Source organism: Mesoplodon mirus (genome assembly GCF_964341445.2).
Source record: "Mesoplodon mirus genome assembly, chromosome: 10".
Classification (NCBI taxonomy): Eukaryota; Metazoa; Chordata; class Mammalia; order Artiodactyla; family Ziphiidae; genus Mesoplodon; species Mesoplodon mirus.
In genome coordinates, this window is record NC_138986.1 from 16,288,630 (window position 1) to 16,312,208 (window position 23,579).

Here is a 23,579-nt window from a genome sequence, read left to right on the forward strand (position 1 = left end):
GACCAGCAGCACAGAGACGGATTTTCAGGCACAGTCCCTACACCTTCAGGGGTGTGTGCGTACGCGTATGTGCAGGAAAGAGGAAGCTGTGAGCTGAGCACTGGAATCGCTGTACACTTGGCCTTAAGAAAAATGTCCAGAAGGTCTTAAAAAGGTGACTTCCGTTGAACGCACGTGACCAGCTGCACCGTGGTGTTTGGGAAGAATGTTGTTTCTCGCTGCCGACTCTTGCCAACATTTTCTTGCCTGGCAAACCCACACATACCCACATGTACTGACAAGTCCCAGTGGTGTATGTTCTGTAGGCAAATTTAGGAAAGGAGTGAGCTGAAGGCTTTCAGCCTGGGGAAAAACCACCTGATAATTTCACATCCTCTTACTGGCCTTGACAAGGGTTTCATTTGAATGTTTCCTCATTTGGGGATGTACAGGGTTTTTTGTTTGACTTGTTGTTGTTTACCTTTTTAAACTCTTAAAAACCTTAACAGAATCTTGCGTATTCTGGAGAAACAAACCTTCAGTGATGAGAGAGCTGAGGTTGGCAATGGGAGGTTTTCATCAGGCCCCTCTCAGTGGGTGTAGGGGGCACACTCCCGGGCTGGGGGTCCAACCTGCCTCTCAGCCTCTGAATGGACTCCAACCAACGTTGGCCTTGGGTTCCTACCTAAGTCTGCACCCATTTCTCCTTTTATGAGATGAGGGAGCACCCTCTCTCAGAGGTCACCCCCATCTCCTCACAGACCTGAGCTGGGGAGATCTCTTGGTGGAAGGGCTAGAAACTCCAGGTTCAGAGTGTTTGCAGTTTAACCCCAAGTAAGAAACAGAGTCAGTCAGTGTTGGGCTGACTGACACCTCACACTCCAAAGGAATCACCGCTTGTCTTTCCTTTCGTCCCACCCCCAAACCACCGCCTCGCTCTTCATAAGACCGTCTGCTGGTTTCTGCAGAGACTTCTTGGACGACAGTTAACGATACAGGGGCCTTCACTTAGATTGTCAGTTAGTGTAAATGGCTACGCACTGATGGTGGCTGCCCAGGCACACTTCGTCGGGCAGGATTTGCCTCAGGCACCTACCCACTTCCGTTACCAGCTCCCTTTGTTCAAATCCTACCACTCCTGTTTCCTTTTCCCGGGGCCTGGCGCTCAGCTCTCTGATAAACTGGTTCTCAGTGGCTGTTAATAAGCGCTGAGGTCCCTCCCCCAGCTCGAGCATTTTAACAGCTGGTAATTTTTTTTTTTTTTTTGCGGTACGCGGGCCTCTCACTGTTGTGGCCTCTCCCGTTGCGGAGCACAGGCTCTGGACGTGCAGGCTCAGCGGCCATGGCTCACGGGCCCAGCCGCTCCACGGCATGTGGGATCTTCCCAGACCAGGGCACGAACCCGTGTCTCCTGCATCGGCAGGCGGACTCAACCACTGCACCACCAGGGAAGCCCAACAGCTGGTAATTTTTTAAAGTTTTGACTGGAGCACAGTTGATTTACAGTGTTGTGGACAGGTGGTGATTTTTGCTCCGAAGGAGCTGCTGTCTGGGTCCCAGGAGCAGAGACTGGAGCGGGGCAGGAATAAATGCAGATGGGAAGGAAGAGTTTGCAGCCCAACAGATTAGGCTCTGAGATCCACTGAGAGATCAGCGAGCCAGCACATGGCTTTGCTTTAGTTTCCTCAAGGGTGAAATGGGGCCAAGGTCACTTCCTCAAGGGCTTCTTGCAATGATTAAATTAGGCACATGTGCAAAGTGGTCAGATACACAGGTCTCTGTTAAGACTGAGCTCCAAGAAGCTTGGGTGAGGTCTGCCTCGTTCACTGCTCCCCAGGCCCCCAGCACAGCGCCCTGCTGACGGAGACGTTCACAGCTGCATGCTGAGCGGGTGGAGGAGAAGCCCAGGGGAAGGGGTGCCTCTGGCTAACGTTCTTCCCATTTGTACGTGGGGTGTGGGCTTCCAGGGTGACTGCTGAACTTTATTACCTGACTGAGAGCTCTGACATCTCCTAGAAACAGAGCCCCACGTGGTGAGGGGGTGACCCCTGCTTGTGGCATCAACCCTGCCATTGCTCAGGGCTTTCTGTGGCCAGGACTATGGCAGCCATGATGGGGTTTTGAGGTTGGTAAAAAAAAGACATGGCAAGGACTGAACATAGATAATCTTCACATTTCTAGAGACCAGAAGGCTCATGAGGCTGGGGTCGAGTGTGTGCACAATGGTGGACCTGAATGAAAAGTCCTCCATTCCAGAGAGACCAACTTAGGGGTGCTCAGGGCCAGTCCCCAACCTCCTTGTGCCTGGAATTCAGGCTGGAAGAGAGGGCACTTCTGAGGGAGAGAGGGAAGATACTGGCTGCACTGATGGGAAGATGTACACTCCCTCCATCTTCCACTGGTCTGGGGGATACGTATCTGTCCTTTGGAGCCTCTTGGTTGGGGGTCTGCCATCTTGGAGTCCTGTATCAGAGAGGCCGTGGGGCCAGTTTCTGCTGCATGATGCTGATGGTGGCCCCATTCCTCAGCTCTTCTCTTCCTGAATCTCTGCACCTCCAACCGCCTCCCCTCCACCTGCCTCCAGAGTCTCTGGAACTTGTCACCCTGCTCACCATTGCCCACTCACAGGGATAGGGTGCCTGATGCCTCTGATGGGTGTGTGATTTATACCTCCCAACCCCCGCCCCAAATCACACACCCATCAAAGGCATCAGGGATGGAAAGTTGGCTTTTGAACAGTTAAAGACAGATAGGTAGTCACAGAAAAGAGAGCAATCAAGAAACAAATTTTAGGGACTTCCCTGGTGATCCAGTGGTTAAGACTCCACGCTCGCAATGCAGGGGGCCCGGGTTCTATCCCTGGTCGGGGAACTAAGGTCCTGCAACCCGCATGCCACATAGCACGCCAGAGAAACAAATTTTTTTTTTTTTTTTTTGCGGTACGCGGGCCTCTCACTGCTGTGGCCTCTCCCATTGCGGAGCACAGGCTCCGGACACGCAGGCTCAGCGGCCATGGCTCACGAGCCCAGCTGCTCTGCAGCATGTGGGATCTTCCCAGACTGGGGCACGAACCCGTGTCCCTTGTATCGGCAGGTAGACTCTCAACCACTGCACCACCAGGGAAGCCCAGAGAAACAAATTTTAAAAGAATTGTGGCAACGATATGTTTTCTTGAGAATGGACTGTGGGCAGACTTTGCTGTGGCCAAGAGACACGTGCTCAGTGGCGGGGTGGGAGTGTGGGTGTCATCAGATGTCCACATCACTGCTACAGTGTGCACAGAACACAGACCTTATTTTCTATGATAGATGAAATCTCTTCGCCACCTTTTAGGTAGTGGGAAGGAGCAAACTTTACACTTGCCGGTCTGGGATAGCTCAGTGTCTTCTGTCTCCTGGAGGACTCAGGCTTCGTGTTTCCTCTCCCTTGCCCTGCTCCTCTCCCAAATGACATCTGGAGGCTTTTGAGACCTGGTGGTGTCTGGCAGAGGGGTCTGGGACGCTCACCGGGCTCCTCTGCAGAGCAGTGGGCTGGCCTGGCTTCCGGAATGGTCAACAGAGAGGGTCTTCGGTCCCATTTGGCCTTTTGGGGAACCATGCTGGCTTAAAGTGCTGTCCATTCACAGGCTGCACGAAATCCTCCAGGCCTGGGGAAGCAAGGGATCCAGGGGTGTTGCTTCCGGTTCACCTATCCGCCACTTTCCTCCACGGCAGCCCTGCAGCCCTGCGGGAGGCTGCACCCGCTGAAACCAGGATTTCTCTGAGAGGCTTGCGACAGGCCCAGGCTGTGCTGAGAGACAAGCTTTCAGCCTCCTGTTCACATCCATCGTGGTGTTGCCAGCCCTCCCGTCCCCTCATGGCTCAGCGAGTGGGGCAGGCCTGGGGGTCAGGGTAAGGACGCTGTGAGTGGCCCCTCATTCTCCCTCCGTCTCCTTGTTTTGCAACTTCTGCTGAGGCCAATGGGACTAGCTTTCCATTTCCTCTTCCTTTTCACCACAGACGGCCCCATTGATTTTTTTAAAAATAACTTTATTTATTTGTTTGTTTTTGTCTGTGTTGTGTCTTCGTTGCTGCACATGGGCTTTCTCTAGTTGTGGAGAGTGGGGGCTGCTGTTTGTTGCGGTGTGCGGGCTTCTCATTGTGGTGGCTTCTCTTGTTGCGGAGCACGGCTCTAGGTGCATGGGCTTCGGTAGTTGTGGCATGTGGGCTTCAGTAGTTGTGGCTCGTGGGCTCTAGAGTGCAGGCTCGGTAGTTGTGGTACACGGGCTTAGTTGATCCGTGGCATGTGGGATCTTCCTGAGCCAGGGATTGAACCTGTGTCACCTGCATTGGCAGGTGGATTCTTTTATTTTGTGTGTTTTTTTTTTACTATTACCATTTTTATTAAACACTCTTCTTAAAAACATTCTAGTCTAACTAAAAATACTGAATTAGAAATAAGGGGTATTAACTGTAGGAAAAGAAGATATAAAAGTAGTATTATTGCTGTAATAATTAAAACAATATATTACTTGAGAACAAAAACCACCAACCATTGAAGAAGAAATGCCCCAGAAATAGACCCTTGACTACATAAGAAAGTAATATAAGATGAAGAAAGGGCCACCAGTCAATGGGAAAGAAATTGGGTTATTCAATCAATTGTGTACAGAAACCAACTATCTACTTTGAAAGAAAAAAAATTGCTTAGAGCTACATGTTACATTCTACCACAAAACAAATTCTAAAATACTAAAAAGATAAATATGAAAAACAGTCATGAAACTAAAGAAAACAAAGCTGATTATTTATCATATCCTGGAATCAGTAATAATGTTCTAAACTCAGTTTTAAAAAAAAGAAACTGCAAAGAAAAAGATTGGTACACTTAAATATGAAAAAATCTGAAAGTTCTGCATATCAAGAATTGTAAAATTACATGTCCAACAAAACTAGAAAAAACATTGGCAATAATATGACGAAAGCTTAATATCATTAATAGGTAAATGTTTTTACAAGTAAAAGAAAAACAGACATCCCCAAAGATACACAGTAGAAAAATAAGCAAAGAACGTGAATAGAAAATTCACAGAGAAAAAACAATAGCTAATGAACATATTTTTTTTTAACGTTCAATCTCATCAGTAATCAAAAAATGCAAATTAAAGCAAGATTTCATTATTTGCCAATGAAATTACCAAACTGTTGAAATGACGCAGTACTCTAATACACCACTGGTGGGAATGTGAATTGGTACAATCTCTCCGTAAGATAATTTAGCAATATGTATCAACACCCTTAATAAAAGTACTCTGTTCTTTGACCTAGTAATTCTAATTTGAGGGAATCTATCCTCACGACATAATTTTGAAATACAAGTAGAGTTTTATGCACAAAGGTGTTAACTATGTCATTATTTATAATGGCAGAAGACTGGGAATAACCTAAATGTTCAGTAATAATGGATTAAGTAGATAATGTAATTCTACATGATGAGATTACATTCACTACAAACTTTTTTTTAAACATCTTTATTGGAGTATAATTGCTTTACAATGGTGTGTTAGTTTCTGCTTTATAACAAAGCGAATCAGCTATACATATACATATATCCCCATATCTCCTCCCTCTTGCGTCTCCCTCCCTCCCACCCTCCCTATCCCACCCCTCTAGGTGGACACAAAGCACCAAGCTGATCTCCCCATGCTATGCGGCTGCTTCCCACTAGCTATCTATTTTACATTTGGTAGTGTATATATGTCCATGCCACTCTCTCACTTCGTCCCAGCTTACCCTTCCCCCTCCCCATGTCCTCAAGTCCATTCTCTACAACAGTGTCTTTATTCCTGTCCTGGCAGGCGGATTCTTAACCACTGTGCCACCAGGGAAGTCCCCCTGTTGATATTTTCTCCTTACTGTTTGCATAAGCCTCACAGCTCAGCGACAACGGCCAAAGGGCTATTATCTCTAAGCTGGAAGACCCTACAGATCTAGGGGGGTGAGGCCTGGTTCCTGATACGTCGCTGGAGCTACAGGAATCTAGAGTTCTCTTGAATCTCCACAAAGCCCAACTTCTAACACCATTGATTAGCATTTCTTTTTTTTTTTTAAAGAATTAATGACTTCTTACCATATGGTGTCACATAGTAAGACTTCATGATGTTTTCTTTTTTTTTTAATTTTATTTATTTATTTATGGCTGTGTTGGGTCTTCGTTTCTGTGCGCAGGCTTTCTCTAGTTGTGGCAAGCGGAGGCCACTCTTCATCGCAGTGTGCAGGCTCAGTAGTTGTGGCTCACGGGCCCACTTGCTCCACGGCGTGTGGGATCCTCTCAGTCCAGGGCTCAAACCTGTGTCCCCTGCATTGGCAGGCAGATTCTCAACCACTGCGCCACCAGGGAAGCCCCTGATTAGCATTTCTAAGACTCCCTTTTTTACTTTATAAACCTGGACCTATCCTAATCCTCTCTGAGAAAGTAGTGGAAGAAGCCACACACAAGAGAAGGCACAAATGTGAAGATCTGATGTGTTAGCCTTGCCTGGATGTGGAGAGGATGTGAGAGTCACGGGGACCCTTGGCTCTCTAAGCACCCAGCCTGCCCCTCCCACCTCCCCTCGGCCTGCTCCACGGGTTGCAGCCGCACTGTCCTCTTTTCAGTCCCTAGACACGCAAGCCTTTCCTGCACCAGTGTCCTTCCAGCCAACCCTTCCCTGTGCCTGGGCTGCTTCTCTTCCGGCTGCTCGTAAGACCTGTTTCTTCTCAGTCATTCATTTCTTCAGCATGTTTTTGTTGAGCCCTTACCAATTATCAGGCACCACCATGCTAGGTGCTGGGAATGACGGGCAGCCACAGGAACCTGTGCTCTAGAAAGGGGGAGGCCCAATTCATCCCGTGGGGGAGGGTGCATGTCCAACTGTGATAAGTGCCAGGAAGGACGAGGATGGTGCTGTGAGGACTCCTAACAGGGGAATCTGACGGGGTTTAGAGGCGAGGGGATGCTTTTCCTGAGGAAGTGACGATGAAGCCGAAGGAGGAATGGACTGGGCTGAGAGGAGTGGAATAGTTGGTGCAAAGGCCCTGTGATGGGAGTGAAGGGAGATGCATGGTCAGGGCAAAGGGCTGAGGGAGTGCCGGTGGCTGGGTGGAAGTGGTGAGCAGGGGGTGAGCTAGTCTTGAGGCCAGGCCATGGCCGAGTCCCACTGAGTCTGTATTCTCGGTATCTCAAATCTATGTACCTGTCTCCCTCTCCAGCAAAATGCTGCTGACCTCCACCGATGAAGTCTGAGGGATGTTTTCAGGCTTCACTGGCCCCTCAGGGCAGCATTTGGCTGCCTTCCTCCTGAGGCTTCCATGGTGCAGCCTCTTCTGCTTTACCCACTTCTCTTTTTTTTTTTTTTTTTTTTTTTTTTTTTTTTTTTTTTTGCGGTACGCGGGCCTCTCACTGTTGTGGCCTCTCCCGTTGCGGAGCACAGGCTCCGGACACGCAGGCTCAGCGGCCATGGCTCACGGGCCCAGCCGCTCTGCGGCATGTGGGATCTTCCCAGACCAGGGCACGAACCCGTGTCCCCTGCATTGGCAGGCGGACTCCCAACCACTGCGCCACCAGGGAAGCCCCTCCCTTCTCTTCTGAGAGATGCCTTTGTTTCTTTCGTTGGTTGTCCTGCTCTACCTGCAACCAGCTGCTCAGTTCCAGGGCTTCTCCAGGTCCAGCCCTTGGATGCTCACTCTCTGTCCAGGCAATTCTCTCCAACTGGTGCTTAAACAGATGACTCACATGTTTTGTCACCAGCCCTCTCTTCTGAACCCTAGCTGTTTATTTAATATTTCCACTTAGAGGTCAGCAAGCCTCCTCCCAACTCACCATGTGTCCACGACCAAACTCAGGATCATTTTCTTTAAATCCTGTCTTCCTCCCAAACAGGGTCTGTCTCAGGGAGCCCTCCATCCCCTTATACAAGTCAGAAGTCTCCTCAGTGCCTTTTTCCCTATCACCCCTGTACCCAGTCAAGCACCACATTCTGGAGATACTACCTTCTAACTATCTCTCAAGTTCACCTACTCTTCACCACCACCAGCTGGGTCCAGGTCACCATCAGGTTTTGCTTTGATGACTACAACTGCTTCTTAATTGGTGTCCCCCCTACTCTGCATCCTTCCAACTTAGTGTCCTCTCTGCTGCCAGGTTGAACTCTTTGAAACATACATCAGATCACATCTCATCACATCACATTTACCCCCAGTCTTAAAATCCTAAAATCCTTCTACGGCTTCCCATGCTTCTTTGGAGTAGACAGATCTTCTAGCTCCTAAGACCCTTGCCTGGTCTTTTTTTAAAAAATTTATTTATTCTATTTATGTATTTGGCTGCTCTGGCTCTTAGTTGCGGCACGCGAGATCTTCGTTGTGACATGCGAGATGTTTAGTTGCAGCATGCGGGATCCAGTTCCCTGACTAGGGATCGAACCTGGGCCCCCTGCATTGGGAGCACAGAGTCTTAGCCACTGGACCACCAGGGAAGTCCCCCTGCCTGGTCTTGAGCCTCCTCGCACACTACTCTCTCCTTCCTGCCTCCATTGGTGGATGATTACAGTGGAATTTGTGGGGCACACTGGCCTCCTTACTTGGACTTGGGAAGACCAATATCACCTTGACAACCCTCTCTTGATCCATATTAGCTTCAGTTAATAAGAGGATCTTGTCCATTAATCCTTGGAATGCACTCCCCTTGGAGCCCGAGACCCTCTACATATGATCACAAGCTAATTGGTTCCAATTAAGGGATATATTTTGTGCAAAGAATGACCTATTTTCAAAATGCAGGTTTGCCTGTTTCCCTTTGATTATGAGACTATGATCCAGGCTATTCCCAGGAAAAGTCACTCTTGAGGAACCCTTCCTGTTTCTCTGCAGATGTCTTTGTTTTCTCATTGTAGTCATGGAAATAAAGAAGCCTTCTCTTGCCGGGGAATCCAGCTGGCTGTGGACTGGTTCAGGGACAGAGGACACACCTACATCAAAGTTTTTGTCCCCTCCTGGAGGAAAGAGCCACCAAGATCTGATACCCCGATTAGAGGTATGCTGGGGCAGGTACATTCTCAAGAGGTACTGTACACCTTTCCTCCATGGTACTCCTGAAAATCACAGCCAATTATCTGCTTACCGTTTGTTTGATAACGTCTGTCTTCCTCACTGGACTATAAGCTCCATGAAAGCACTGACTATGAGTGTTCCCTGCCAGAGCCCCATCACCTAGCGTAACAGCTGGCATATAGCAGGTGCTCAATAAATAGTTGTTGATAGATAAATGAACAGAGTATTTACTCTTTTAGTGTGAAAGATTAAGTTCCAAAAATAATAGAATCTTATAACTTTTAACACTCTGCAGAAAGATTGGGTCTGCATCCCACCCCTAGTAGAATACAGGAACTGAAAGAGGCATCCATTCGGTCCAGTGATATTTACTAACTGAATATCTAGTTCAATCTCTTCATTTAAAAAAAAAACAAAGGAAACCGAGACCCAGGGAATTTTTTATTATTAATTCTTATATCAGCTAGGAATATTTTCAGCTACAAATAATAGGACAGGTGGTTTAAATAAACAGGGTTTTTTGTTTGTTTGACTTTCTTATAAGAAGAAGTCACATGCTAAGGCACTGTTGGTATCATGTCAGCCAAGTCCGCAATGTTGGGGCCGACCTCTTCGTGATCCTGGCAGGTTTCATTGACTTTTTCTTCCAGCCTTTTAACCAAATGTTGTTGGTTTTGTTTTCCGTTCTATCAGTGGTTACCAATTGCTTCTTCTTCTCTTTCTGATTCTATTTTTTAAGTAAAACGCTATTCTTGTTTTACAGATACGGTATCTCTTTGACTATTCCTATACTAATACAGACTTCTAAAAAGTTCTCTGAAGTTCCATGAATCATATTTATTTTTTCTGGGGTCAGTCCTCTTTGTTCATCTCTCTCTCTCTCTTTGTGCTGTTAAATCTTCTTCTCAAAAGTCTGGTGATCCTTTGCTTGTCAGTGTTTACTTGTGAAAAAAGAACCAGATTGGTTAAATACATAGCTGTGCAGTTGCCATGGGCTCCCTCTCCTGGTATTTGGATCTTTCCCTAAAAGGTAGGGCTGACCATTGGATGTGCTGATCAGGAGAGTTCACTTCAGCACACCCTGCGCAGAGCAGGCAGGCAGCTGGACGCCTCTGCCCACCACACGTTCCAGTGCCACGAGGATGATGGTCTTACTTTAGGAGGTCAAAGGCCACATGGGAACCTCCTCCTTCCTAGTTATATCTTCACTTCCCATACAGCGATAGGGACCGAAAAGGGTGGATGCAGCGACCCCGTGGTAGCCCTTCAGTTAATAATCCGACTTCTGCTGACTCGCCACTCCTGCTGGAGAGCACTGGGACTTTGCAGGGAGCAGGCTCTACCTTCTCTGCAGCCTCCAGGCACATTCTGGGCTGTGGTTCCCTTTGTACTGTAGGATCAATGTGATCCTACCTGCTTTCTTGCTTGCTTTTTTTTTTTTTTTGCCCCGTGGCATGTGGGATCTTAGTTCACCGACCAGGGATCAAACCCAAACCCCCTGCATTGGAAGCATGGAGTCTTAACCACTGGACCGCCAGGGAAGTCTCTGATCCGACCTGCTTTCTGTCTTCCTAAAATTTGTCAAAATCCTGGGTTTGCTGCTGTCCCCAAGCCCTTTTTTTTTTTTTTTTTTTTTTTTCAGTACGTGGGCCTCTCACTGCTGTGGCCTCTCCCGTTGCGGAGCACAGGCTCCGGACACACAGGCTCAGTGGCCATGGCTCACGGGCCCAGCCGCTCCACGGCATGTGGGATCTTCCCGCACCGGGGCACGTACCCGTGTCCCCTGCATCGGCAGGCGGACTCTCAACCACTGCGCCACCAGGGAAGCCCCCCAAGCCCATTTTTAATGTGTTTATGGATTCCCTACCCCTTCTGTACTGCTTCCTTTCTCTTTCAGTGGGATTATGAGAAGGAGCGGGGGATGAACACTTGTGTTCATCATGGACCAGTTGTCCCAGATTATTCTTTATGGTCTGAACATGGAGAATGGTGGCTCTCAACAGCTGTGCAATATTGTGCAATATATACTGTGCGATACATAATGGGTAAAGAGTAGGGAATTCACTTTGGGGTAGGGAAGAATTTTTAAACAAGCCACAACAAATGCAGAGAGACAGCGGAAAGAGTCATAAATTTGCCTACATTACAGTAAAAGCTTCTGTTCATTAGCCGATACCACAAACACAAGAAAATGAAAAGACAAGCCTCAACCTGGGGGAGGCCATATATCACATATCCCTGATGAAGGATTCCTGTTGGAATCTATAAGGAACTTATCCAAATTAATAAGACCAAGACAAAGGACAAATATATAGAAAAACATGCTAAGGCATGAATAGGCCTTTGATAGAAGAGAAAACACAAATGGCCAATAAACATATGAAGAGATGCTCAGTTGTATTAGTAACCAGAGAAATGCAAAATAAAATCACAACAAGAGGCCACTTTACACCCACCAGATTGGGAAAAATTTAAAAACCTGCAAATGCCAAGTGCTGGCAAGGTTGCCTTAGATGCTGTGTTGGGTAGTTAACTTGATATAACTACTTTGGAAAGTAATGCAGCATTACCTTGTAAAGTGCCTTTCCCTACAACTCAGCAATATCACTCCTTAAGACAGACCCTAGAGAAACCCTTGTCCTTCTGTAGCAGGAGACTTCTGTGCAAAACTGACCATCATGACATGGCCACACCTCATGCACACAATGCTCAATGAGGAAAGAAGTTGCCCAAGAATATGTGTAAAGTCTGGAGGCTCATAATCACATTGGAAATTGTCCTTTTGAAGGGTACATATATATGCATTAAAAAAATACAATCAAGGGAATTATAAACACAAAGTTCTCAAAGTTGGGTTATCTTAAAGGGAGTGGAGGGAGATGCAAACTTCGAGGGGCAATGGGGGCTTCAAAGCACAGGCCGTGTTCTATTTCTCAAAGGGAGTACCGCACACAGGGCATTTAACTAATGAATTGTAGTTTTAAATTGAAGTATAATTGACTTACAGTATTGTATTAATTTCAGATGTACAACATAGTGATTCTGTTGCAGGAAAAATGGGGCACAAGAGGATAGTCATGTCCGAGGTCTTGAGTGAGTCCCTGGGACACACTACCAAGTGAGAGTCCTTGGCTTTGGGCAGGAAAGAATTCTAGAGTGAACCATAGTGAAGTGAAAGCAGGTTTATTTAGAGAGCTACACACTCCATAGACAGAGTGTGGGCCATCTCAGAGGGGGAGGGCCGGCCCTGCGATACGGAGTGGTTAGCTTTTATGGGCTGGGCTAACGAGTGGGAGGAATATTCTGTCTTGGAGAAGGGGCAGGGGTTTCTAGAAATTGGGGCACCCCTACTTTTTGGCCTTCTATGGTTAGCCTTGGATCTGTCATGGTGCCTGTCATAGTGTCATTTAGCTAATGCATTACAATAAGGGTATAATGAGGCTCAAGGTCTAGGGAAGTCTAATCTTCGGCCATCTTGCGCCTAGTAGGTTCTAACCAGTTTTTGTGGTATCCCGTTCTTCTTAATGGTTGTGTCATTCTTTCAGTAGTTGTACCCTGTCTCCTTCCTTCCTGTCTCAATTCGAGATTTTTATACATTACAAAATGATCACCACACACACGGCATTTAAAAAAAATTCTTCTTTTTACCATACATGCATTATGCACTTTTAAAAGGTCTGGGAACCATGTCATATAGGAAAGGACTGAGACATGGGGGACGAATATGCTAATAATCTTCCACATGTGGATTAACTGTTTCGTGTGGAAGGGATTTCTTTTGTCTATGAAGGCAAAAGTAAGATCAAAGAGTAGGCCATCCAGGGATGCAGATTTTAGCTCCTGTTAAGAGACCTTGTAATGTCTCCCGGGACACACTCCCTCCTCCCAGGCTTCTTGGGGGCGCCCCCCACATGCGCTGGTCCAGCCGCCCCACAGATGCTGTGGTGCAGGTGCAGGTATCATCCTCCTCATCTTATAAGTGCAAAACCTGATGTTCAGAGAGGGGTGAGAAACCCGAGAGCCGGAGCTGAGAGCGGAACGCACGCTGCAGATTCCTCATCCCGGCCTCTGCGTGACATTCTTGTGTCCCTCAGAGCTGTCAGTTGTGGGCTGCTCCGTCCTGAAGGTGTCCCAGCAGACTCCTGTGTCATGGGTGGGGGGGGTTCTCCGCTAAGGGCCCCGGCGGCACTCTTCCAGGTGGATGCGGGGCTCCTGGTAACTCCTAAGTGCCGGGATTCTAGTTAAAATAGGGATGTCTTTCTCCAGAAGAAGGCCTCTGTGTCCACCGTGGGAGGGGCACGGGGCAGGTAACCGTCACAAGGACAAGAGCTGTGGCTTCACTCTTCCTTCCAAAGTGTGTCTCCCTGGCTGGGCACCATCCTCGGGACTCCTGTCATGACGCAGGCAGGACAGAAGCCAACAGCCCACTTGACCTCAGGCTGCTGGCAAATTCCTATCGAGACCTCCCTGCTCCTTGCCTGCTGGGCTGGGCCATAGGGGAGAGGGGGAGGGGGAGGGGGGAGAGGGGGGAGGGGGGAGGGGGAGGGAGGCGGGGACGGGGGGAGGGGCGAGCTGATCGGAGAGGAGCCCTGAGCTGCTCCGGAGTTCAGGGCGGCTCTGCGGGTGGAGCGTCCGTCCGAGGAAGCGCCTCATGCGGCCCCCGCCCTGCGGCCCCCAGAGCAGCACGTGCTGGAGGAGCTGGAGCGGCAGGCGGTGCTGGTGTACACGCCGTCCCGCAAGGTGAGCGGCAGGCGCGTGTCCTGCTACGACGACCGCTACGTCGTGAAGGTGGCCTACGAGCAGGACGGGGTCATCGTCTCCAACGACAACTACCGCGACCTGCAGAGCGAGAACCCCGAGTGGAAGTGGTTCATCGAGCAGAGGCTGCTCATGTTCTCCTTCGTCAATGACCGGTGCGTGGGGCCCGTGGGGTCCTGGGGCGGGTAGGGGGCGGGGCGGTGACGGGGCCCCCGCGGGGCTTAGTCACGGGCTCAGAGCCCCCTGCCGCGGGCCGCCCGCGCCCCTTCCCCGCCGCACATCTCTCTGCTGGCCCTCTCTGTCTCCTCTCTTTCGTAACCAGATTTCCCCCACGGGGCTGTCTTGTCCCAACTGTCCTGTGACCTTTCTGTTCCCGCGCCCACATCCAGCTGAGCCAGCACCCAGTTGCCTGATGAGTGGGCCAAGCATGGCCCTGGGGGGACCTTTCTTTTGTTTTTATTTTTGAAGAATTTAACATTTCAAATAAGAGCACTGGAACTGTCATCCTCGGGTGAGTCTGAACTTCGTTGCACTCCCTTTCACTTATTTTACGCTTCTGTCTTTTTTTTTCAAAGTTTTGAATTACGGATGGGAGTGGGCAACATCGCCTTTTCTTTGGGGCTGTAAAGATCTTGGAACTGTCTCTGTCTTATACGTCTTGGTTGACACTTTCAAGAGAATCTGATGGGTTCATCTGTCCCCTAGGGTGTTTCTCCTGGGTTGGGTCCCCCCTGGACCAACCAGCTACAGTGAAAGCAGGACGAAGTCAGGGTCACAAAGCACAGAGCAGTTAGCAGGTGCTGGGTGAGGGCCCCTAGACGGAGCTGAGGTGGGCAGGATGCGATGGCTGGTCCACTGCCCGCGTCCTCAGGCATGCTGAAGAGCCTGGCAAGGGGGGCACGGTCACAGGGTGGGACAAGATGGGGAGGGCACAGCAGGCTGGGATGTCACTCCCATTCCAATTTCTGTTCCAGGCACGATAGCTCGGTCCTCACTCTGGGCTCTCTCACTGGCTTTTAGGAATGTGGTTTGGGACAAGCTCCCCAACTCTGTGAGGGCAGGGACTGTATGTGTCTTATCTGCCACAGCTCCAGCCAGCCTGGCGCATTATAGGCACCCAGTGACTAGTGGTAGATTACTGAGGGAGTGAGTGTGAATGGCTGCAGAGGCCACGTGGCCGCTGTATCAGGCCACCTGCACACGGCAGACCAGCTCCTGACCCTGGAGCCTGCGGGGCTGTGTGTGTGGTGGAAAAGGGCTAGGGCTCTGGGAGCAGCAGATGAGGTTTCAAACTGAGGTTCTGCCGTTTACGGGCTGTGCGTGGTGAGGAAAGCTCTCAACTTGACTGGGCTGAATGTTCTTCACCTTGAGTACTCTGCCCTTGGATTACTCACACTTACCTCTGAGATGGTCGTGAGGACCAGAGCGGACTGTGCCCCTAGCGGTAGCGGTTGTTCTCAGGCCAGGCCAGGTGCCTCCAGGGCATACTGCTGCTCCCACTACCCCTTGGCCCACAGCCAGGGAAGCAGAGGCACCCTCCTGAGCCCCGGGGCGGATGGTCACAGCAGCTGCCCCGCAGTACCCCCCATGGTCATTTCCACATTCAGAAGGCTGATGGCTCCCTCTCTCTGGCTCAGGCCCGGAGGAATCTGGCAAGGCTGGCACCATCGGATCCAGAAAATCCTCACTGAGGTCTGATGGATCATGGCCGCCTCTGACCTGGTGACAGCCTGGGGTCCAGGCCAAGTCGTCTTGACACACTGGCCTCTGCTCAGGGCCTGCCCGAAGGTCCCCCGACTGCCAGAGGGCAGAGCCTGCCACCTGCCTGTGGGCAAGGACGCTCACCCTGTGCCCAGGGCACGTCCATAGGGCCCTCTTGGCCCAGCTCCCGGCTGTGAGGCCCGGGAAAGAGCAGGAGGTGAAGCCTTTGGGAACTTTTAATAACTGCCCTGGGTGGCTCCCCAGATTCTTGGTCAGGGCCCAACTCTGAGAAGCCGGCTGTGTAGCTGGGATCTGAGCCACGGAGGCTACCCGGGACCAGGGATCACCCAGCTTGGGGCCGGCCTGGTGGATGTGGTCTGCACAGTGGGACCCCAGCGTGACCCTTGACATTAAGGGGGAAACCAGCCCATAAAAACAAGCCCCCGATTAGAATCCACTCCCTCTCTAGTGGAACCTTTGTGTGACCTGGAAGTGCCCCCTGGGAACGAAAGTATTCATATGAGAAGTGGATTGTGCTGAACGAGGGAGTTTTCCTTCTGAGGAACGTTGTTTTCCCTTTTGAGCTGCGGGCATGGAGGATGCATTCCCTTCCTCCTCAGACCAATGCCAGGGAAGGGGAGGGGCAGGCGGGGGGCAGGGTGGTGTCAGAGAGTGACAAAGTGACCCCCGCCCACAGTTTGCAGAGGAGGGTGGAGCCTGCGCTGAGCCCTGGGGCTGTGTGTGCCTCCGCACCTGTGTGCAGGCTGCACCCGGATCCGCTTCTTCATTGACCCACCAGCTGGCGTTTTGAACTCTGTTAATTTTCATCCCCAACCTGAGAGGCCCAGAGCTGTGGGGCAACACAGGAGAAATGGAGCTCCCAGGACCAGAGAGCCGGGCCCCCCGGAGGTCTCCAGCCTTCTGTTGAGGACATTGGAATGCAGCTTAGAGTCGCTTTCAGACTAGGTCCCAGGGGAGACCTAGTGCAATTATGCTTCCACTTTAGTGGATAAAAATGATCTGGGAAGTTGTTAAAATGCAGATTCCTGAACAACTTGAGGTTATGATTAAGCAGGTCTGGTGTGAAGCCCGGAGCCTGCATGTTTCCAGGAGTTGCTAAGTGATTCTGGCATTGCTGACTCAGCAGGAGAAAAACTTGGACAAGGCCCAGGGGCTGCTGTCCTGGGATCTGTCAGTGCTGTGCTCTGTGCGGGTCAGTGTGGAGGAAGGTTGTGCTGCTCTAACACGCTGTGACAACCCCTGGTTGGGAGAAAGAGTCCTGGTGCTGCCAGCGGCGAGTCTCCGTGGGCCTTGCAGTCACTCCCCTGTGCTTCTTTTCCAGGTTCATGCCTCCTGATGACCCCCTGGGCCGTCGGGGACCCACCCTGAGCAACTTCCTGAGCAGGAAGCCAAAGCCCCCAGAGCCGTCCTGGCAACACTGCCCCTATGGTGGGTAGCGCCCCATGCCTAGTGGGCCCTGTTCAGGTCAGAAGCACTGGCTGGGTGGTCAGCAGCCTGGGCTCTAGCCTGGGTTCTGCCCTTAATCAGCTGTGTGATCCTGGGGAGGTAACTTAACCTCTCTGGATGGCAGTTTCCTGACAGGGTTATTGTAATGAGGAACTGCCATCCTCGACCCCTGTTGCATGCGGTTTGTGAGGGCTGGATGGAGGGAGGGGTCACACACAGAGCAAAGCCACATCCAGGGAGCAGGGATGCTGTATGCACTCCACGCTCTCCTTTCTCAGTCCCTCCCTTGGCACCTTGTGCCCACATCCTGCCCCACAGTCTTACCTAAACCCGTACCTACCCTTAGGGACTTTGGTTGGTGCTATCCATTAAGAATTAAGGATTCGGGGCTTCCCTGGTGGCGCAGTGGTTGAGAGTCCACCTGCAGATGCAGGGGACACGAGTTCATGCCCCGGTCTGGGAAGATCCCACATGCCGCGGAGCGGCTGGGCCCGTGAGCCATGGCCGCTGAGCCTGCGCCTCCGGAGCCTGTGCTCCGCAACGGGAGAGGCCACAACAGTGAGAGGCCTGCATACCGCAAAAAAAAAAAAAAAAAAAAAAAAAAAAAAAGAATTAAGGATTCTATCCCAGGGCCCTCCAGGGACGCCCGCTTTCTGGCCAGCTCTTTCACTAGCTTGCTTTGGGCAAGTTATTTAATGTCCCCAGGCCTCGTTTTTTGTGCCTATAGAAGTTTAAGGTGCCGTAAGTGACATTCAGAGTCATTTCTTGTTAGAATTAAGGTAATCACACACACATTCGGCTGGCCCATCCTGTTCCCTTCCACTCTCAGAAGGGTCCTGGTTTGGATGATAAGTTATTGATCACCTCTGTTAAAACAGTCTGTAAGGGGAGGGCAATGATTAGCACAAGGGATGTGGACAATGGGGTAAACTGAGTCAGCACTGGAGGCACAATCCTATGTCATGAACACCCACCCCCAACCCCCCGCCACTAGGTTGGCGGGATCCACAGCGTCTCTGGGGAAGTGGAGGCTGAAGGTCATTGGATCCAGAGATTTGGTCTCAGCCCCTGGTCATGGGAACTTCCAGACAACAGTCCCCATGCGCTGGGTGGGTAACACTGGGGTACCGTGTCCAGTGGAAAATACCACGAGGAGTAGGGTGCTGCACCCTCATTCGTCCTGCGTACGCCCCAGGGCACTTCTCCCCACCTCGTCCCGCCCCAAACCTGACAAGTCTGCAGCAGGCCCGGGGGCCTTCCCGGAGGAATCTCCACCGAGAAAGGCCGCGCGGGGCGGGCACTGCCCGGACCACACCGGGCCTCCCCACCCAGGGTCTCTCACCAGGAGCCCTCTCCCCCTGCCCCGCCCCTTCCAGGCAAGAAATGCACCTACGGCATCAAGTGCAAGTTCTACCACCCGGAGAGGCCGCACCACGCGCAGCTGGCTGTGGCCGATGAGCTCCGCGCGCAAACGCTGGCCTGGCGGGGCGCGGGCAGCGAGGGGGCGCAGCGGTGGGGCGCGCGGGCGGCCGACGTGGCGACTCTCGGAGGCGGCTTCTCGCGGCTCGTCCTCAGCGACGACCCGGGGCCCCGCCGCGCGCCCTCTCGGGGACCCGGCAGCGGCCGCGCGCCCAGGCCGCCCTGTTCCGACTGGGTGGCGTCCGGGCCCGCGCCGTCCCCGCCAGCGCCGCCCGGCCTCCAGAGCCCCCGGAGCCCGCCGGGCCTACGGGGTGGGTACCGCCCCGGCGCCCCGCAGAGTGACCGGCGCCCCTCGCGCCAGCAGCCCGCCGACCCGTGGGCCCTTCCTCCAGGGGCCGGCTGGCTCCCGGGCCGCTCGGCCTGGGTGGGGTCGCGCCGGGATGAAGACGCCCTCGGTGGGGCTTTGGGGTCCGCGCCCCAGGCTGCCGCCCCCGAGGTGGACTCGCGCGCCAGGGCGCGCACCGTGCTCTGCAGCACCTTCCCGCCCCACCAGGTGGACAGCGTCATGGCCCTGTTCCCCGAGCTCTCCGACATCGCCAGGCTCATCCTCCTCATCCAGAGATTCCAGAGGTCCGGTGCGCCCGTGGGGAAGCCCTGAGGAGCTCGTCGAGGCCACCACATGTGATGTCCCAGTCTTGCCTTGCGACCCCACTGGGCTGGTGGCCGTGGTCAGCCTGCACCTGGGCTGGCCCACCCCCTTTCCTTTAAAGATGGTACGTTCCCTGGAGGAGGCCAGCTTCCGCACCCTCTGCGGTGCCCACGGTGGCACTTGGTGACCTTCCCTGACCACACAGGGGCTGCTGCTGGAGGTCCGTGTTCTGCAGAATAAGGTTGCCTTCCGTAGAGGGAGTGGTTTCTCGTGCCTAAGACTACAAAGGCCCACTAGGGCTCCAAGGGTTTGTCCAGAACACTCCATGGCTGTTTTGGTCCAGCTACAACTGGGAGCCACAAGTGGGTCCCAAGATCAATTTAGTGGGTGACACCCGAAATAGAGTGGAAGAGAGACACACCCCACATAATCAGGCTAAGTGGGAAACTCTCCTTTGTTAGCTACAGGTGTGCCTGTGTACCCTTGGCGGCCATGTGAACTGAATGTGGGCCATGGCCAAAAGGTGGAAAACTGGTAAATGGCCTTGAATTTCATTACATCAAATCACATTTTAAATAGGTAGTCAGTTGGCCGGTGCAGATGTTGGCATCAGGAGGTTTTCACAGGAGCTGTTTCTAACCTCTTGAGGGGAGCCCAGTTCTAGCCTCCACGTGTGGGCTCCACTTGTCACTCTGAGATTACAGGGCTGTGCTGGTCTATGGGGGTGTGGCAGGGGCATCTGGCCGGGGCCCTCACACCCTTCACACACGCACACCACACACAGGCACACGGCACACACACACACACACACACGCCCCTTGACTCAGGGCTAAGCGTCCCTGTTTTTCAGCCGTCCATCACGGCAGTTTCCAGCCCAGGCCCTATACTGGCCGAGCCTTCTGAGCTACCCCTCACAGCTGAGCCCAAGCCCTGTGAGTCAGGACTTTTGCTCAGAAACCTCTGGGGGGTTGGTCAGAGCTGGAGTGAGCCTCAGTCATGGAGGTTTCTCGCCACCTTCAACCATGGCTGTCTCTCCTAGCTAACTACTGCTTTGAATGTTGGGGGGAAGGGGCCCACTCATTTGCAAAGGACAAGAGATGAGACAGTGCTGCCAGGATGCGGGCCCTGAGTCCTCAGGGGCCCTGGCATCTTTGGGTGGCGTCCACCCATTCATTCAGGGTTATGAGTCCAGCTCACAGATCTTGGCTGGTTTGTTCATGAGGAGAGTGTGAGGTACCTCCCAGTGGAAAACCAGCTCCCAACCCAGGCAAGCCTCCTGCAGACTGGCAAGCGCTCCCTGTGGGCACGGCTGGCACAGCCCAGTGCTCCCCCCCCACCCCGGGAGAATCTGCTCCTGCCCCCTTCAATGGGGTAAATGCTTCCTTTGGAGATACAGAGACCTTGTGTCCCCTCTGAGCCCTTTCATCTTTTTAAACCAGATTCTTAGTGTGGCTTAGGTCAGATCTCTTCCTCACCTCTTTTTTTTCCCCAAAGATGACACCCACAATTGTATCTTAATACTTTGGGACTGCAGTCCTGAAGAAGATCCACTCTTTCTAGGCAAATTGGATTCCCCTCATGGTGGTGTGTTTTTTTTTTCTTTTGACAAGACAAGCTTTATGTTAGAGCTGCTTTTGTCTCTTGGGTCTGTGTCCTGACTTGGAATCGTTGCATTGCTGATTTACAGTTAGAAGTGTTTAAACTGCTTCCTTTGAGGACAAGTTTGAGTTTTAGTAAGCTGTAAAGCTATTTTATTTGGTGCACTGTGATTAAGACAAGCACAAAAATAAGTGAAGAAACAACACATTTCAATGTAATCCCCTTTGGAATTTTTTCCAAAGTCTTGGTATGTCTTTGTGACACAAAACATGAATGGGATGGGGGTGAATGAAATGTTCCTAGTTGCATAACTATTACTGTGCTCCAAAAATACATCACTTTTACCCACACCTGGACTCTCCATTGTCAAATTGTATGTCAGTTTCTCTTATGTCGCTTTTCCCCCCTGAGGGCGGTTTTCTCACGTTAAATATTGTGGGTGTGAAGGCTGAGGTTATGGCTGCTTTATTCAGTGTTATTCCCCCCTTGGGGGAGGTGGGGAGAGGGCTGGAATTCACCTTTTCCAGGAGAAGCAGCGAAGCCCAAGGCAAGGACGTGCCTCTGCTGGCCGTTCAGCAGGCTGTACCCGAGGACACAGGCAGAGTCCTCCGTCACTCAGATCTGAGGCTCCCAGTGCTGGACTGTTGTTTACTATGCGGTGTAGCTTCCTCAGAGGCCTCTGGAAGGTGGTTTGAGACACAGTTGCAGAATGTTGGGGGTTGAGGGCTAGAAGCAAGAGAAGCCACTCACGTAGGCATTGTTCCAGATCAAGTGAATCCCTGCTCTCAGGATTTTACACAGACCTCAGATGGGGAGCAAATAGACAACTCCCAGCTGGCACGGGTATGGCTCCCTGCCTCTGGGAAAAAAGCCTCCTGTGGGAGAGAAGAGCATAGGCGAGGGGGTGAGTGGAAGTGTTATTAAGCAGTGGGTGATGGGGGAGGGGGCCCTGGGAACTGGAGCAACGAAGTGGAATCGCAGATCCCACCATGAGGGAACGCATGGAGCCAGGACCCTGTGCAAAATTAACTCGTGGGGCCCTATGTAAAATCAAATAGCAGGGCTCCTTGTTCAAAAGTGATAAAGAATTTAAGACGTTGGCAGCTGAGCATTGAAACAAGCATGGGGCCCTTCTAAGTGCCCACCTCTGATGCAAGAGACTGAAGAGGAGAAGTCGGGGGGATTGGGCAAACTACACACTGGATTGGCCGCTTCCAAGTGAGTACCAGATGGACGTAGGGGTGGCTCTAACAGGGCAGCAGGCATGCTCATTTGTATCAGGCAGGTGTTTTTTTTGCTTTTTTTTTTTTTTGCGGTACGCGGGCCTCTCGCTGCTGTGGCCTCTCCCGTTGCGGAGCACAGGCGCCGGACGTGCAGGCTCAGCGGCCATGGCTCACGGGCCCAGCCGCTCCGCGGCATGTGGGATCTTCCCGGACCGGGGCACGAACCCGTGTCCCCTGCATCGGCAGGCGGACTCTCAGCCACTGCGCCACCAGGGAACCCCATAAATTTATTTATTTATTTATTTATTTATGGCTGTGTTGGGTCTTCCTTTCTGTGCGAGGGCTTTCTCCAGTTGCGGCGAGCGGGGGCCACTCTTCATCGCGGTGCGCGGGCCTCTCACTGTCGCGGAGCACAGGCTCCAGACGCGCAGGCTCAGTAGTTGTGGCTCACGGGCTTAGTTGCTCCGCAGCATGTGGGATCTTCCTAGACCAGGGCTCGAGCCCGTGTCCCCTGCATTGACAGGCAGATTCCCAACAACTGCGCCACCAGGGAAACCCCAGGCAAGGTGGTTTTTTACAAGCAAGGCTCACAAACCAAATGGCAGGAGGCCAGGATGGAGACAGCTGTGGGTTTAATGAATTTAGGGGCTTGAACCCTGTCAGGACTCTCTCATCTATTTTCTTCTATATGTGTGATTATCCTCTCCCTTAAGATTTTCCCTGCACTGTGAAAGCCATTCTGTTGGCAGACAGGCACATATCCTTCTGGCTAAAGGACTCAAGAGGCAGCCTCGGAAAAATCCTGGGAAGAATTCTGATTGGCCTGGCTTGAATCGTGTGTCCATCCCAACCAGTTGCTGTGAGGTTCTACCATTGGTTCACTGGGTCTTAGGTGCACACTTTTTATCAGCTCACACCTGAACCCAGGTAGTTTGTGGGGAGTTGGGGATGGTGAGTGGTTCCCTCAAAGAAGTGGGGACAGTGTCCAGGCAGACAAGACAAATGCCCCATGCACAGCAAAGCCAATCTACTGACACTGGGCTGTGGGGAAGGAAAGTACAGCATTTATTGCTTGGAGCCAGGCAAGGAGAATGGGCAGCTGGTGCTCAAAAGACCTGAGCTCCCCAATGGCTTTCAGGCAAGGGTTTTCAAAGGCGACATCAAGGCTGAGGGTTGCACAGTACATGGACAGTTTTGGTTTTTTTTTAAGAAGATGTTGGGGTAGGAGTTTATTAATTAATTTATTTATTTTTGCTGTATTGGGTCTCATTTTTGTGCAAGGGCTTTCTCCAGTTGTGGCAAGCGGGGGCCACTCTTCATTGCGGTGCGTGGGCCTCTCATTATCGAGGCCTTTCTTGTTGCGGAGCACAGGCTCCAGACGCGCAGGCTCAGTAGTCGTGGCCCACGGGCCTAGGTGCTCCGCGGCATGTGGGATCCTCCCAGACCAGGGCTCGAACCCGTGTCCCCTGCATTAGCAGGCAGGTTCTCAACCACTGCGCCACCAGGGAAGCCCCCATAGACAGTTTTTTGATTGGTTGGTGGTGAGGTAACAGTGTGATGTTTCAGCAATCTCAATCATCAACCTTCTGGTCCAACCAGTCTAGGGTCTATGTGTTTATGGTCAGCCATTTTCACTTGGTGGGGTCCTGGCTTCTGTAAAAACAACTAAAAATGTGAGTCAGAAGTTTATCTATCTCCCTCAAGGAGAAACTCGGA

General features: G+C 51.7%; 1 protein-coding gene across 1 annotated transcript in view; it reads left to right on the forward strand.

The window, feature by feature from the left end:
* Positions 1-20,957, forward strand: part of ZC3H12D (zinc finger CCCH-type containing 12D) — a 45,061-nt gene extending 24,104 nt beyond the window's left edge. The window contains exons 4-7 of the mRNA XM_082633817.1: positions 8,891-9,030; positions 13,726-13,960; positions 16,849-16,955; positions 18,350-20,957. Of these exons, the coding sequence (XP_082489943.1) occupies positions 8,891-9,030; positions 13,726-13,960; positions 16,849-16,955; positions 18,350-19,050 (1,183 nt within the window). The 3' untranslated portion in view covers positions 19,051-20,957. The remainder of the gene's footprint in view (positions 1-8,890; positions 9,031-13,725; positions 13,961-16,848; positions 16,956-18,349) is intronic.
* The last annotated feature ends 2,622 nt before the right edge of the window (positions 20,958-23,579 follow it).